Source organism: Alternaria ventricosa, assembly GCF_023758065.1.
Source record: "Alternaria ventricosa strain BMP 2768 chromosome Unknown scaffold_18, whole genome shotgun sequence".
Classification (NCBI taxonomy): domain Eukaryota; kingdom Fungi; phylum Ascomycota; class Dothideomycetes; order Pleosporales; family Pleosporaceae; genus Alternaria; species Alternaria ventricosa.
This window is the reverse complement of record NW_026055698.1, coordinates 182,378-198,464: the sequence shown is the minus strand read 5'-3', so window position 1 is coordinate 198,464 and position 16,087 is coordinate 182,378. Positions and strand designations below refer to the sequence as shown.

Below are 16,087 nucleotides of genomic sequence, written 5' to 3'. Positions count from 1 at the left end.
GCTGGGAAAAAGGGGAAGCTGATACGCGCTAGTGCACCGTGTCAATAACGCTAGGCCCAGCTCGAACAGCTCTGCCAAAGCTTCCCAGCCTCCACAACCCTGCGACCATCGATACGCCGACACAACAGTGATCCGACTGACCGCCAATCTACTTGATCCCCCTCCTCGGCCAGCCTGACTCCATCACTCCTCCACCTACACCCCGCTACTGCATCCAATTGCGCATCTTCAAGCTGCTGCACGTCAACACCATAAAGCTGGCGACTCTTCAGTAGATCCTATATCTCCAAATATCTCCACGTGAGACCCTCAAAGGAGCCAAGAAGTTCTTCTTGATTCCTTTCGAATTGTTTTCGAACGGTTCGAAGGGTTTTCAGGAACGAACGACCAGACTCCGGCAAACTGGATTTTGAAGCACGAGTATGCTCTCTCACCGCGAGTGTATAAGCAATTATGCTAATCCGCGCAGGTTCCGATCCCCTTCAGTGTCTTCCCGTCTGCGTATCGGAACGCGGAAGTTAAGGAATCTACCAGCGTCAAGGTAGAAGAACAGGAAGCACAGTTCGAGCAACAGGCTTCTCACGGACGGGAAGGTCACGAAGAGGTCCACGAATCCTTCTCCGCTACCGTCCTCCCTCCTCCTCCGGCTCCCCAACAGCAGCAGGAGCAGCACCACGACACACACGTCAAGGAGGAGGTCCGCATCTACGAAGAAGAGCGCCTCCGTCGTCCCCAGCCTCCCCAGCAGCAGCAGCAGTTTCAGCAGGCTCCCCAGCCCCAGCAGTTTCACGCTCAGCAGCCTCCCCAGCACCGTGAGGAGCTACATATCCACGAGCAGACTCGCTACAGACAGCCCGGACAGCCCCAGCCCCAGCCTCATTCTCAGCACGTTCAGCGTACTGACCGCGTAGAGTTTGAGCGATCCCACGACCGGTAAGTCCGATCCATTGTTTTGCCAGCGCATCTTCGCACGGATCAGCACAACAGACCAACCCCCTGACTTTAGCGGCACCCAGCCACGCGCTAGCCGCTAACCCCTTTCATCTGTTGTTGTCCTAGCGACATGCAGGCCCACTTTTCCCTCACCTCCTCTAAGCTCTTCCTTGCCCAACCCAAAGCTGACCTTCCTTTCTTCCTTCAGCTACCAACCTCACCCCCAACCTCCTACATCATCCCACTCCCACGTCGAGGTTCAGGACAGGACCTACGATAGACACTTCAATACAGTCCACGGCCCTGCCACCGACTACGCTCCATCCCAAATCGACGTTACTGAACGTCAGATTCGCGAACGTACCCGTCCCATCGTCGCCGGTGCAAGCTACTCGAAGGAGACTTACACCACCAAGCACGACACCTTCCCCAGCAGCAAGCACGTCGAGTCTGTTGCCTCCCACCAGCCATCTGAGGTCCGAGTAGAATCATCTGCTCGTTCCACTGCCGCACCCCCCAAGCACCGCAAGCGTGATATGGGATATTACGACAACGAGGGCCAATACCACTCGCTTCGTCAAGGAATCTCCCACGCCGCTCACAAGGTCGCCGACCGTATCCAACACCCCATCCACCCTCACCGTCACCACCACTCTCACGAGCACTCCTACCCCGGTGCCAAGTACGACGACGACCGTGAAGAGGTAATCGTTAAGGAGAAGTACACTTCAGCTACTCCTTCTGTTGCCCCTGCCCGTCCCGTCCAATCCGGAGCTCCAGTTGAAAGGGTCGTTCGCGTCCACAGCTCCCCAGCCCCAGCCCCTCCCAGGTCCACAGTCTCTGCTGCTGCACCTGCCCACTCCCACTCAATCACCCACGCACCCGCACCCGTCTCCGCTTCTATCGCACCTGTCCCGACTTCTGTCCGTACAGTCCGCAAGATGGCTTCCACCAAGACTATCACCATCCCCTGCCACCACATCCGCATTGGCGACCTCCTGATCCTCCAGGGCCGCCCTTGCCAGGTCATCCGCATCACCACCTCCTCCCAGACTGGCCAGCACCGTTACCTCGGTGTTGACCTGTTCACCAAGCAGCTCCATGAGGAGTCCTCCTTCATCTCCAACCCGGCTCCTTCCGTCGTTGTCCAGAACATGCTCGGACCTGTCTTCAAGCAGTACCGTGTTCTTGACATCCGTGAGGACGGTCGCGTTGTTGCCATGACCGAGTCTGGCGATGTCAAGCAGGGTCTTCCCGTCCTTGACCAGAGCGGTCTCATCTCCCGCCTGACCGAGTCCTTCGACAACGGCCGTGGCAGCGTCCGTATCCTCGTCATCGATGACGATGGTATGGAGATGGCTGTCGACTACAAGGTTGTCCACGGATCCAGGTTGTAGAAACATCTCGTCAATGGTAAGCATCATCACCTTCAATGCTTATTGTCGCGCATCATCTAACACTACTCAGGTCTCATTCAAACGTTCGATCTTCAATCATCCCTTAGGCGTTTGCTTGCTCATGGCCCCTCATCTTATACTTGTGTTCATAACTTTTGCATCGTCACTTGACGGGTAGCATGGCGCTCTCAGGCATCGATCCGTGTCTATCGCTCTCGGTGTTTGGGTCGGTGTTCATGTCTGCTTGTTCGGGTGGTGGAAATATCGGAGCTACATCTGTGGATAGTTAATGAATTGCGTCTCCTTTAACCTTGTCTGATGCATCGTGATGTCTGCCTCATGTTGTTGTGATCGTTCCTTCTCGTCCCCATCGTCATGCCTTGACGTCGTCTATCGCCCTAGCTATCCGAGGCTACCCCGCGTTCTCCACGCGCTCCTCCACTTCTCAATCTTAACGCCATGAGTTATACCCGGCCCACTGCATGCGAACAACGCACGTATCTTGCGTTCCTCCGCGATGTAGTTCACCACATGAAACATCTGACATCTACTCGCCATGCCTCACTCAGACCACTCTCCATCCCCACCACGCGATTCCTTTCCCGATCTCCCAGTCTTCCCCGACAACGTACCCACCGCCCCTCTTCTCCGCATCTCGCTCCAAAAGTTACTTCACCGCGACGAAGAAGAACAAAACAGGTGCTGGCAGGCATGTCGCGAATTGGGTTTCTTCTACTTGGATGTCCGCAACTCCAAGCAGTTGGATAGTGGCAATAATGATACTGCCGTCGACGGCGACGCGTTACTCCAAGATGTGGACAAACTATTCCAAGTAATGCGCGAGTTCTACGATCTAGATGTCTCGGAGAAGATCAAATACGATTTGAAAGACCAAGGCAGTTACTTTGGCTACAAAGGCTACGGCGAAGGCTACGTCGATAAGCAAGGAACGAAAGACCGGAACGAATTCTATAATGTACATGCTCCTCCTTCCTTTTCAACTCAAACATTACTACTTCAACTACTAACCCACGACTTCCAGATCTCCAAAGACGATATCTTCAGCCTCAGCGACCCTCTTCCCTCCCCAGCGGTCCTAAACCCACACCGCGACCTATACAAATCCTACATCACCTCTTCCCACGCAATCTGCATGCTTATTGCATCCCTGATTTCCTCTCGTCTCCCTCTAGCAACAGAAACGCGCGAAGCAGGCGGACTCCCCGCAATCCACCGCCTTCACGCTTCATCAGGCGACCAAATCCGCTTCGTCAAGGCACCACCACAAGAACAATCACTCAAAGGCGTCGCACTGGGCGAGCACACAGATTTCGGAAGCGTGACTGTTCTGTTCAACCGCCTGGGTGGTCTGCAAGTCAGACTGCCATCCCACATATCCCCTCTCGCACCAACATCTACATCCCCACCACCCACAGCCATCGAAAACAAACTATGCGAAGACGGTTGGACATATGTCCGTCCCTTACCAGGCCACTGCATCGTCAACCTCGGCGACGCACTCGTCAAGTTCTCAAACGGCGCGTTGAGGAGTAATATACATCGTGTTGTTGCGCCGCCTGGGGAACAGGGGAGTGTTGAGAGGTATAGTCTTGTGTATTTTTGTCGGCCTGAGGATGATATTTTGTTGAGGAGTTTGGTTGAGGGAGAGAATGTGGAGGGCGAGGAAGAGGTTACGGCGAAGGAATGGATATTGAGGAGGGCGTTGGGGAGGAGGAAGGCGGATGGGTGGGAGAAGAGTAGTGGGACGGAGGCGGTTAGTATGGGGGTTAGGAGTGGGGGGATGAGGACGTGAGCGAGGACCTATGGAGAAGGAAAGCTACGGGAGTGAATAAGTAGTTGCCATAGTTGTATAAAGCATGACCAAGTGCGAAGGTGAGTTTCGTATCATGTTTGTGTACAATATTATCTTCTTCCAAAATTGAAAGTTCTCGAAGCCACGTTGTAGTCTCCGACACCCCGTCATCTCGTCTTCTGTTTTGGAGGCAGTATATAAGCTCGATAATACTCTCTACCTCCTTCTTTCTCCTATCTACCACCACAATACGTGGCTTTCCAAAAGTCTTCTCACAATACCTCATGTCCTTCTTTTCTCAAAACTCCAAAACAAGTCTTGGATGATCCGTTTGCCGCCTTCCGGTCCCAGCAAAACAAGACCGCATACTACCAAAAGCCCGGAGCTTCGAAAGGATGTTCGAGATTTCTCTGCAACCAAGAAACATGCCGCAAAACTTCAAAGACACTCGGACATCAGTCATGTCCTCTCATCTCTCCCGCAACAAAAAGAAGTACGAACCCGGCCATGGCTACTTCCTCCCTTCTCCAAGTCCAGGCCCTTGATTACATCCAGCCTACCTAGGCATCTTCCAAAGATACGTTCGACTGGACTCATGGCATCTGCTTCAACTCTGTGCACAACAACAAAAACACCAGGAAAAAGTTCCATGTCGGCTTCCGCCAAAGCATTGCAGCTACTTCAAAAACATCTAAGCCACGACACCATGTCGTATCTCCAGCACTTCGCCGCAGACACTTCCCGCTCGTCGTCGTGTATAAAAAGCTATCTTCTCTCGACCTTGGACCTCCTTCACACTCTTCACCTCCACCTCTTTCTGGACCAAACAACATCTACACAATTCCGATGTGTGTGTTTCCTCTCAAAAGAGCAGTGGCAAACTATCATGGTCTTTGCTTCAATACACCTGGACACTCTCCACATCCACCTCTCTCTGCACCAAAAATCACTACTCAGCGTCAAAATGTGTCTGCTTCCTCCCAAAAGATCTCAACAAACGCTTGATGTTCCTCTCTTCCGCCATTCCCAAGTCAGAAACAACCACAAAAATCTGGAAAAGAGCGCGATGGGTCTTCTCTGCCTTCCAATATCGCACATGCACACGTCGCATGCCTTTGTGCCGCTGTGCTCCTTCTCCATCTTTCCGCCAAATTGAATCAGATCGTATGCTCCAAAAGGTAGAGTTCAAAGTTGCATGGAAAAAGTGCGTTGGAACGCTGCGAAACAAAACTCCAAAAAAGATCAGCAAGACAGTCATGTCGCTTCCTGTTCCCTCCGTCTCTGCAAATACTCACAGAGGAATCAAAGTCAAAGCTGTCGGCGTCATGCTGAGTTGCAGATCGCGATCCTGATACCACAAAAAAAGCCAATCAGGAGGATATCATGGAGAAGAACGATAATGAGATTTGCAAGCAGAACCTTCCAAAACTCGCAACAGGAGTCGTTATGTGTGTGCTTCGGCTTTCTTCCCAAGCTTTCCAGATCTGAACAAAATTACGACAACGTCGGCTTATGTCTGTCTAATTCTGCACGTCCAACCCAAATGGCATCGATATTGAATATATGACTTCAAACAAAAAGCTGAACTCGACGAACGATGACAGTGAACAACGATGATGTTTTCTCATTCAGCAATAAACTTTATTTTTCAAAAACACAAAAAAACGCTCGCACGCTTCACCCATAGGGCGTTCGTTCCATCGTTTACGCATCCGCCTCAAAAGGCTTACAATCAGTCAAGACGATCCCATACAATTGCGCTTACTGTCCACCCATCTTCTCATGCGTGCTCATCAAGCTACCAATGAAAGTAGTGATAAGCCTGCTTTGGACAGCAACGATATCATCAGGCACAAGCCAGATGGTAGCACCCATCTTTCGCGCAATACTGATAGCCAGCTTGGCGTTCTGGTAGCATTCGTCGTCGTTGCGGCCCTGGGCGACGAGGTCGTAGTCGACGTATGCGGGCTTCATGCCGGCGAGGACGTCGAGCAGGAAGACGGCGTTGGCGAGGGAAGAGTCCTTGAAGGAGCGGACCTGGGTGCTCTTGCCGCCCTTGCGTGCCATGTCGTTGGCCCACTTGATCATGTCTGCGTCGGAGATTTCGCGCTTGCCGAGCTGTTGGGCGAGGCCGTTGAGGGTCGAGACAATGTCCTTGCGCATCAGCTGCCATACGAGACCGAGGGTGAGTGTGCGCTGGCCGTCCGTGATGTCGGCACCCTGGATACCTGGTAGCGAGAATTGGACCTGCTTGCCGAGCTCGACGGCGTAGTTGGTGTTCTCGAGAGCCTTGAAGCGCATGAGCTCCTGGCCTTCGCGCGGCTTGTTTACGTGTCGCCAGTTAACGCTGCCCGGAATGACCTTGTCGTATGCTTGTAGGATAACTGTGCCGTCCTTGAGATCCTCGTAGAAAGATTGTACGACAGGCTTGACGTCGAGAGAGTTGAGCCACAGAGTGAAGACACGGGCCTCGCGCTCTCCCGCCGCATCAAAGTCGTCAATCTCGGCCTTCTCCTCCTCGGTAATGGGGTCGAGGCAGGGATGTGTGTTGAACAAGTTGGCGACGAAAGCCAGGTTGAGCTTCGGGTTTCCAGCTACGAGCGATGTGGGCGTGAGGAACTTGCGGCAGTCGAGGGCGTCGGCGTTCTGCAGGACCATCTCAGCGCGCTGAAGAAGGTCGGTTTGTTGGAGCGGCGCGCGAGAGCAGGTTTCGGGGGCGAGCTGGCTGAGGAGGACGGTGTAGTTCTCGCCATCCTTGACATCGGTGGAGAAGTTGGAGACACTGAGAAGGTTAGCTATATAACGAGTACGATGGAGCTTGTACATACGTCCTGTGCCACTTGGCGTTCTTCAAGTGGTAGTTGAACCATCTCAGCAGGATCTGCTCCGGGGGAAGGCGCAGGAATTGCTCGAGTGTCTCGTCGTCCTCGAGTAGCCTGTACAGTTCAGGATGTAACTTGATGTCAATCTTGCCGAGCAGACCTCTCCGGATGACCTGCCAGATCAGACCCAGAATCAAGTGCTCGCGTACTTCGATGATGTCTCCACTGCCAATGTTGACGACGGAGCACCCGATACCCTTGGCCGACTCAATGACGATGTTGTTGTTCTCGGTGAAGTGGAAGTTGTTGAGCGACTTGATCTTCTTGCCCGGCTTGTTCAGCACACGTTCGTCGATGGTGTCCGGCACGCTGTCGTTGATGAGCTTGGACAGGACCAGTCCGTCCTTGCAGGCGTCGAACATCTCAAACGTGTCGGTTGGGAAGGGCAGGCGGTCGCCGATATCTGGGTCGCCGGCGAGGACGGCGTTGATATGGCGCGTGAACTCGGTGCGCTCATCTTCGTTGATGGTGTGGGTGACGTTTGCCGAAGAGCCCTGGACCTGGATCCTGCCACCACCGACGCTGCCTTTCGAAGCGTGACCTGGGTTCGAGGGCGAGTTGACGCTGGAAGCTGTGCCGGCTCGCGGGCGGGTTGGGCCGGTCGACATGCGCTGCTGGGCAGGCGACGAGACGCGCAGTTTGGAGATGAGCTGTTGCGGTTAGCTTGCACGTGCCGCGCAGCATGCTGGATTGCGTACATCTACATAGTCATCGAGCTCTACTCTCCGCGAGCTGTCGAGTTCCACCTCTTTTAGGGCCTGTCGCACCACGTCGTAGGGCTGGTGCTCCGACTGCTGGGCGGCCTTGATGACGGTGCCCTCGTCGAGATAGCCCTTGTCGTCGACGTCGAGCTTGCGGAAGGCATCCTGCAGGCCAAAGATCTCGCCCTGCTCGAACTGGGGGTATTTCCTGTGCGCAATGGCCTGTTAGCTACCGTGGAAGCCAGCGGATGCCGCGAGAAGGGCAGCGCGCCCACGTACTTTTGTAGCTTGATGATGTTCATGTTGGCGGTGCAGGTGGACAGAAGTCTAGCACAGCGGGAAGGATATACTGGGCGGCAACGTGACTGCCTGGCTCCGCCTCGTTCTGGATGCGCGTTCGTCGACTTTGAGCCTCTGTTTTGCTTACCCGATGACGACGTGGGGCGACTGCCAAGACGGACGCCTCGAGGGGCAGGTCGCAACTTGATCCCGGATTACGTACGCACGTCACCGCGCTCCCTGCATTAGGCTGCTATCCCTTCACCTGTACCCAACTCGACCACACACCAGGTGGCACACACGACCATCTCGTACCCCTGGACGCGCAATGCCTTTGAATCTTTTCGCCGCTTCATCTCTCGACAACGCCCACCCGTCGTCAATGCCCAAAGCCTCCATGGGTCCCTAGTGTGTGAAGCGGTGTCCATTGCCACCTCACCCGTCGCTAGAGCCAGCCTTAGTCTCTACTTATGAAAAAGCCGCATACATACAACGCATCACAGCACATCACACTTCATCACAGTCAAACGCGAACGCATCGTCTCAGTGGAAAAAGAGCTTTTGATTCCCTCATTAACATCATAAGGTCCATGTCGCCCGCTCGTCCTACGAAAATAAGACACTAAACCATCCCGTCTCCTAAAACGCTCAAAGTGGCTTGACGGCTGTCCGTATGCTATTCAGCCCGAACGCACCACCTAGTAAAAAACAACAGGCCGACATGTCGACTCTAGACATGCCCGCCAAATCAATGTCATCATTGCGTGAACATCCCGTCGTGTACGCCTGCATTTTCGTCAAACGTGACGCGCCCTTGTTTCCCAAGCAGGAAAGAGTACTGGAGTTGTGTCGCTTACGTCGTCCGTCGCACTGCCAAATGTGTCCGGTATTAACGGTGGGTGTGTTGGCGTATGTCGAGCGAGAGGATTACTGAGGTGGCAGCACGACCGACTCCGAAAAGCTTCCGTATTCTTCCAAGCTCCAGAACACTAAAAGACGTGATTGTAGAATGTACAAGACTTGCACGTGCTCGTGCCGCATGCAGAAGTCGTATATCATGAGACTCAAAGCCCAGGATATGGTGTGGTGGAACACTCGTTCCGAGAAGCAAATGGTCGTTAAAGTCGTGAATGCCGAAACGTGTTGAAATGTAGACAAGAGACATAACCAAAGGAAATATAAACACTAGGAAATACGAGAGAGCGACAAGGTGGGCGTCTGGGTCGCCCCGAGTCGTTACGTTCCGGTCGGTGAGTCTGCTGGTGAATGTCGAGGTACCATGTTGTGTTGCTGCTGAAAAGACCGCTCGCTCAATGCCGCGAAATCGCTGTAGATAGAGGCCAAACCGCCTTCTAATGTGAGAACAGGCAGCTGACCACCCGAATGCTTGCGCGAATGAGTCCGATTACCGTCTGGTACGCTGAGCCTGGGCTGTCATGGTATGCGCGCGCTGGATGCCAGGGTTGGGGTCGGCGTAGTTTCCACCAACTGCACCGCCCTCCATAGTCTTGCGTCTCTTGAGGCCACCCATGTCGTCGCCTTGAACGCTGTCAGGGCGGTACGGATCCTGCTCCTCGTCGTCGCGACCGCGCTTACCCGAGTTGTTCACTCCGTTGGAGGGAGGGTATCCCTGAGTCGAGTACTGCGAGACAGCGCCGGGACCCTGGTAGGCATCGTGAGCTGCGTTACCGTTAGGCGCACCTCGGGGATCACTCATAACACTGTAGAGGTTGCTGGAAGGGGGTCCCTGGCGCTGCGGCGTCGAGTAGCCCGGGTTCCATTGGGGTTGACCGGTAGCTGCCGATCGAGGCGTGGCTCGTCCGGACCCGTTTTGATGGGGCGATCCCGTCATCTCCGGAGACAGGTGGGCGTGGTCGGGGTGCATCGCGCCGGGTGCACCGTTGGAGGCGTATCCGTAAGGGCCTCTGTTTCCGTTGTAAGGAGCGCTCGAGTGCGTGTACTCATTTTCGTGGTCGCCCTCGCTTCCAGCTTGAGGAGGAGCCACCTGCTCGCTACCCTGGGGCATCATGCCATCGGCTGGCTTCACATCGCCCTCATCTGGCACATCGCTGATGCGCGATGGTGGTGCCATCTCCGTCTTTGGGTAAGAGCCGTCTTGACGGTATCCCATCATGGGCTGGCCCTGCGCGTATTGGCCTGGTTGAGATGGTGGTCCAGAGTACAAGGGCCTGGAGCCATCAAAGCTCTGACCAGATGCGTACGACATACCCTGCTGCACAGCGCCAGGTGGAGTGCTGGCGGGGGTGGTTGGTACAGAGCGCGTGTTGCTTAGTCCAGTGTCAATCGACAGTGGCTGTCCTCCCTGGGAGTTCTGGACGTTGGCGCCGTTCCACTCGTATGAGCTACCTTGGTTGCCCATACCCATGATGCTTGAGGCGCTCGTGGGAGGAGTTGGGAAAGTGTGAGCCCGGTCGATGCCTGGGCGACCTGACGAGGGGTGCGGCTGGATAGCATGCGGTGGTTGAGACATGGCAGCACCGATCGGGTTGCTCATCGAGTGGTGATGATGGAGCGATGGAGGTTGCGACGCTGCCGGTCCGGACAGGTATCGCTGATGTGTCTGCGTATGGTCAGGTCTCCGGTTCCCAACAGCAGCCATGGCAGCGCTTCCTACACTTGCCCTCGTCTGGTTCGAGGGATGATAAAGCAGTGCTCCAATGTCGTGGACAAACAGAGGATATAGCTGCTCGGTGATCTTCTCCTTGTTGGCAAACTCGAGAGCTCGCTCGAAAGGAATCCTGTCTCAAGTTAGTGTATGAAAGTCACATTCAAAGTGGTTACACTTACCAAACACCCTTGAGATGCATTGGGCCGATCTTAACAACGTGGCGCGTCTTCTCGCTCTTCAGTATGCCGTCGCGACGACCCCGAGTCATTCCTGCGACATTGAGAAGCTTGGTGCCGTTGATCATGTGATTGTCTACAACGAGTCAGCTCGATATTCAGTCATATGATTGAAGACTGAACATACCTTCACGGCGAGCAACACAAACACCCTTGGCTTCAACCTGGAAACAAAGACTGCCTTCGTCTTCCCAAAGTGTGGCGGTCACACGGGGCTTCATTCCTGGGGGAGCGACCTGGCCAGTATGGTCAAAGGTCTGAGATTGATAGCTCTGCGAACCGGGTAGTGATGATGCGGGGGCTCCGGACGACATAGCTAAAAGAGTCAGTTTTATCTCTGAGGAGACGAAATCAAGCTTACCTGGAAGTTGGAGCGTTGAAGGTACCATAGCCGGGTTCATTGAACCAGAAGAAGCAGGCATCTGCGAAGGGACACCAGTAGGGTAGCCATATGGATATCCAGGCGGGCCTTGGCTGTACTGGTGTTGAGGCTGCATCATCGAAGACTGTTGCGGGGGGTACGAGTAATGCGACAAGCCCGAAGGGGGAGCGGACGCAGGAGCGTGGGTAGCGGTAGCCATGTGGGGTTGATGCACGTCAGCATACGATTGCATCTGGTTCATGCTGTTGTAGCCGCCCGTAGCAAAGCCGTATCCGTCTTGGGTGCCGAACGGTGACTGCGCGTTGACGTGAGAGTCGCGACGGATAGACTGTGGAGTGTGCTCGGGAGAGGGCGTCTTGAACCCAGCGGTCTGACCGTTGATCGATGCGGCGTAAGATGTATGGGAACCCGCGCTTCCACCGACCACTGAACCTGAGCTAATGGAGTCGCCTCGAGGGGAAGAGGAGTTTGACGAGGCGCTAGGATGCGATTGTATCTGGGGTAGGGCAGGCAGACGCTCGTTGGACACTGCAGGCTTGGGCTGGTAGTGGGATTGGTACCAGGTATCGACGGGGCCGCGGGCGTGGACCGACGAAATCGACGGGAGCTCCAGCTTTACGGTATTGACGTGTTTTCGCGTAAAAGTCCCTTGTGTCGCTCTTCGAGAAGCTTTTCGCGAGGAAACTCGAGTCAGTCCTCACGATAGCCGAGCGTATTGTTGTGGAGGAGCAATCAGTCGACGCTCACGAAACTAGATTGCAGTATCCGCGCACGTATCCGACAGACGATAGCTCGCTGATGTTATAGCTTGCCGCAGAAGGTTGACAGGACGAATGATCTTCACCGCAAGTTAGTTGTTTGCTTCCTCAAGACGAAATCGGTCTACTGCAGCGGCAGCCAACGAGATGCGGCCAGACACGTGTGCAAACAGATCCAACTAGAGAGGCAAGTTTGAGAGTGCAATAAGAAGAGTCGAGTGAAGGGTGGTGGGCCGGACTGATTGGACTTGGGGGTGCAGTGGTGATAATGGTGAATGGAGGAACTGACCAGGATGTTTTGTCGATAATAGACGCGACGTGAGGCTCAAGGCGCGAGTGAAGCTGCAGGCTAAATTCGAACGCTGCAAACAATGCTAAAGTGTCAAAAAGCTAGTCGTTACGTCGTTGCAGTCGTGAAGCAGGAAGAGCTGGTAGTCGACAACGCTTTTGACGCTCAGGTGCAAAACACGCAAAGGGACGAATTGACGAAAGCCGGTCTGGAAGAATAGCTGGAGATGGCTGGACGGGCTCGAAACATGTGCTGCAGGGTGGACGTGGGCGTGGGCAGTGTTGTTGTCGTGAAGGGTCGTAACGTCGTCGCGCTTCGTTAATGCGGGCCGAGCTGTATCGATACTGATAACCGCTGCACCTGCAAGAAAACACTACGCGCAGCACGCGTCAGTACTCGCACGTGGGACAGAAAAGAGGAAGAAGAGCGTGCAAGACAATCAACAAGCGGCCGTCTATGTGATGTAAACAGGGAAAGCCAACAGAGAGGCTTCTTCGCAGACTGCGGTGGGGAGGCGGAGGGTTTAGAGGCGGAGGTGGTTGGGATGGGACCTCTTGCTAGTGCTGGACCAACCAGACAACGCGCGACAGATAGGCGAGAGGAAACGCAGGCGGCGTGTCCGGCGGGCAGCATTCGAGCGTGGCAGAGCAGAAGAGAGTGGGTAGACCCTTTGACTTACCAAATTCTTCAACGAACGAACGCGAAGAGTGCGGACAACAACGACGCTGGACGGTTGCTTGCGTGTGGAGAAGGAAGTCGTTCTTGACGGCGATGCTGCAGGATTCTCTGCAGCGCTCGACAGCAGGCAGGCCGCAGCTAAGAGGGCTGACCGAGACAGGCGAGCAGCGCACGCCCCGCCAGGTAGTCTGTTCGAGGTGGCCGCTTCTTTTGCAGGCGGCGTGTCCAATGCTTCTACACTGTCAGTGCGCGATGGGCGTCGCTGGCAAGTTGTTCCGTAGAGAAACGCTGTAGCTGCGTGAACGGGCCGGCGCGAGTTTGCAGGAGCGGCTCAATGAGACAGGCGATGCAGTCGAGATGAGGCCGCAGCAGCGCGTGAAGCCAGAGACGGTGCGCCCAAGGTGCAGGCTCTTTACTGTACCTAGGCACGGGTGGTGGAGATCTTCTGGGGACTCAGCGCTGCACACACACACGAGCCGCCGCGAGCACACAATCTAAATTCACATCGGGCTTGGTGAGAGTCGCAGAGGACACGATGGCATGGGGGTGGCCCGGCTTGCGCACCCAGCCTGGACCCGCGAGCAACAGTCCCGTGAAAGGCAGGCCGTTTCGCTCTCGATGCACAGACTCCACCTTGGAGCATGCTGACTGGGCTGATCCGCCGACGGTGCGGTTGACAAGGGCGCTGGATGGAGAACGAGATGACAGGGACAGGGCTGCGAGGCTATACCGCGACGACCACTATGCACGCAAGCGAGCATAGCACTCTCGTGCCAGCCACCACCCTGGCCCAAAGAAACACGACAGCAGATGCGTCCTCTCGCACGCCTGCTGCCATGAGCACCTCTCAGGGACCTTCAGACTGCTGCTATTCCTGTTTGTTCCCTCCAGACTCCCTTCAGTTTCCTAGACACTGGTGATGACATGGCGGGCAAGGATAGTGGGCTCCAGGTTTAGCGGGCGCCTACTTTTTTTCACCAGTGTGCCGCTTCCTGAGGCATCGGATGGGCTCCCGATGGGGATAACACGGCTGAATACATGGGGCCATTGAGAGTAGCCGGAGATATTTGACGCGCTGTGCGAATACACCTAGTCAGTCAGCGGTGGAGTGATAGGGAGCAGTCGCGCAAGGGCTGCAGCCTTTGACTAAGCTGCGCCGGACCGCGTTGATGCGGAGCATAGCCCAGAAACGCATCCCAACAAGCGATCGGAAAGCCCCAGGTCAAACGTCTGGGTCCATATCACGCACAGTCGGCTGGTGCTGCTGAGTGGCCCGGCTGGCGCGATGATTTGCACTGCTGCGAGTCAGAGCGGGACGCTTGGTAGTGCTCACTGAGACGAAAAAGCAGAGAGGGACACTGCAGCACTGCCGGCCAGCCACGCTCGCTCTGAAACGGGCTCAACTGCCGCGGCACGCCCATGGGCTGACCAACTTCGTCATTCTTTCCTCTTTCACAGCGGCAATCGATGCTTCGGGCAGGACGTAGATGAGATCCAGCTTCCCGAATGTCTCTCGACACCCTGATGCCGTGCGAATTCCCTGCTCAGGCTAAATGGGCGCCCCATCCAACTGTCGCAGGGATGAGGCCCGAGAGCGAGCGGGATAGACGGACGGTAGGCCGTGCAAGCCAGCTGGCTGTTTGGTCTGGTATTGGTCAGACCCAGTTTGATTGGCTGTGTAGTCGACGGTATGGACTGAGACCAGCGTCTATCATTGCCATCGGCTTATCCACTCGACGGCCTGGACACGCAAGACATGAAGCGAGCATGTGAAGCAGGTGCAACGTGTGGAGACTCGACTGTGTGCGACAGCCATGTCATGTCCGCCGTGTCGACCATAGATGCTGGAAGCCCTCCACACTGCCATCGATGGACAAACGTGCCGACAGTGACACAGGCTTAGGCTTGACGTTGGATGTGGACGCCGCAGAGTTTGATAGGATGCCCACTAGTTGCGGTGAGTAGATGCGCTGGCGACGCTAGCCCCAAGCAGCCCTGCCAAGCAGAGGTCACGCTTTCTTACTGCGCCCTCAACAGCCACCCGCACTACCGCGCTATGAGTGCAACTCAATATTCATCACCGTGTCTCGCTGTCGGAATCTCTTGACCCAGTACCCTGGCAATGTCCTAGTGCAGTATCACAAGGGCATTCCTTTCGGCCAGCTGAAACAGCAATACGGCCGGACGCCTCCCTCGCCGCAATCCTCAAAGCGAGAAACGCCCTGCCATGTCACTGCGTCACGGGATTCGCAGCACAGCGCACGGGAGAATCCGCCTCCATCCCTGCCACAACCATGCGAACGGTGACAGCCTCGACTCTGGGACTCAAAGCAGGCCAGCCACTTGACAGTTGGCACCTGTCCTGCCCATGTTATCGCCTCAGGCGCCAAACCAACTGTTCGCATCCATCTGATCCCCCCCTGCTAGCCGCGGAGCGTACATTGATGCTCTCACGACCAATCCTCCCCATGTTATCTTGCAACATGTGGTCTCAAGTCTGGTCGGGAACAACATTCCCGCACACCTGTACCACTACTGACGCCATCAGATGAGGGCTGTCGGAGCATATCGCATCATCAGTTGATCCTCGCCAAGATTGGAATGGCCATGCCAGGAACTCTATTACAGTGCGGTAGCACAGTTGCTAGCATGTGAATCACATCAGAGGCAAAAGGTAGGACCAGAAGCTCAAGCGACCCGCACCGTATTACCGTGTGTAAGTCTACGTTCAAGGAGCTGTGCGCACTATCTCCTCACCAAGGCGCAGTCACACCCTCGTCGCGTGGACTACCGTGGCTAGCAGATATGCACAGGTGTAAATAAACGTGCAGTGCAGCCGGCGCGATGTGGGAGCGGGTCGTGGAGAAAGGCCCGCGCCTGTCTCTACCTCTTACTTGCTGACCACCACCACAGCGGCAGTCGGGACTGGCAACATCAGTGTGTCAGAGCAAATACCGTCCTTGACCGATCCGATAGAGCGCCCAGAGGTTTCAACCTCTCAGCACCAGACCGGCGTTCTATTCTCGATCCTTTGACAGGGTTCATGAAAAGGGCGACTCTTGTTGCATCAGCCTTAGCTCCCTCGAGCATCGTGTTCTCGTGTAGTGGCC

General features: G+C 55.3%; 4 protein-coding genes across 4 annotated transcripts; 2 read left to right on the top strand and 2 right to left on the bottom strand.

Annotated features, from left to right (window-relative positions):
* Nucleotides 1-422: 422 nt before the first annotated feature.
* J4E93_008761 (uncharacterized protein) lies at nt 423-2,330 on the top strand (the record flags this gene model as incomplete). The annotated part of the gene is made up of 3 exons (XM_049346659.1): nt 423-439; nt 487-933; nt 1,202-2,330. The coding sequence occupies 3 exons, from the start codon at nt 423-425 to the stop codon at nt 2,328-2,330; spliced, it is 1,593 nt and encodes a 530-aa protein (XP_049196079.1).
* A 556-nt stretch (nt 2,331-2,886) lies between these two features.
* Nucleotides 2,887-4,143, top strand: J4E93_008760 (uncharacterized protein; the record flags this gene model as incomplete). Its single annotated transcript, XM_049346658.1, has 2 exons — nt 2,887-3,306; nt 3,373-4,143. The coding sequence occupies 2 exons, from the start codon at nt 2,887-2,889 to the stop codon at nt 4,141-4,143; spliced, it is 1,191 nt and encodes a 396-aa protein (XP_049196078.1).
* A 1,761-nt stretch (nt 4,144-5,904) lies between these two features.
* Nucleotides 5,905-8,028, bottom strand: SAC6 (Fimbrin, actin-bundling protein; the record flags this gene model as incomplete). Its single annotated transcript, XM_049346657.1, has 4 exons — nt 5,905-6,925; nt 6,972-7,675; nt 7,724-7,934; nt 8,006-8,028. The coding sequence occupies 4 exons, from the start codon at nt 8,026-8,028 to the stop codon at nt 5,905-5,907; spliced, it is 1,959 nt and encodes a 652-aa protein (XP_049196077.1).
* Nucleotides 8,029-9,410: 1,382 nt separating this feature from the next.
* Nucleotides 9,411-11,370, bottom strand: J4E93_008758 (uncharacterized protein; the record flags this gene model as incomplete). The annotated part of the gene is made up of 4 exons (XM_049346656.1): nt 9,411-10,764; nt 10,814-10,946; nt 10,998-11,186; nt 11,232-11,370. 4 exons carry the CDS (start codon nt 11,368-11,370, stop codon nt 9,411-9,413), a joined length of 1,815 nt encoding a protein of 604 aa, XP_049196076.1.
* Between the last annotated feature and the right edge of the window lie 4,717 nt (nt 11,371-16,087).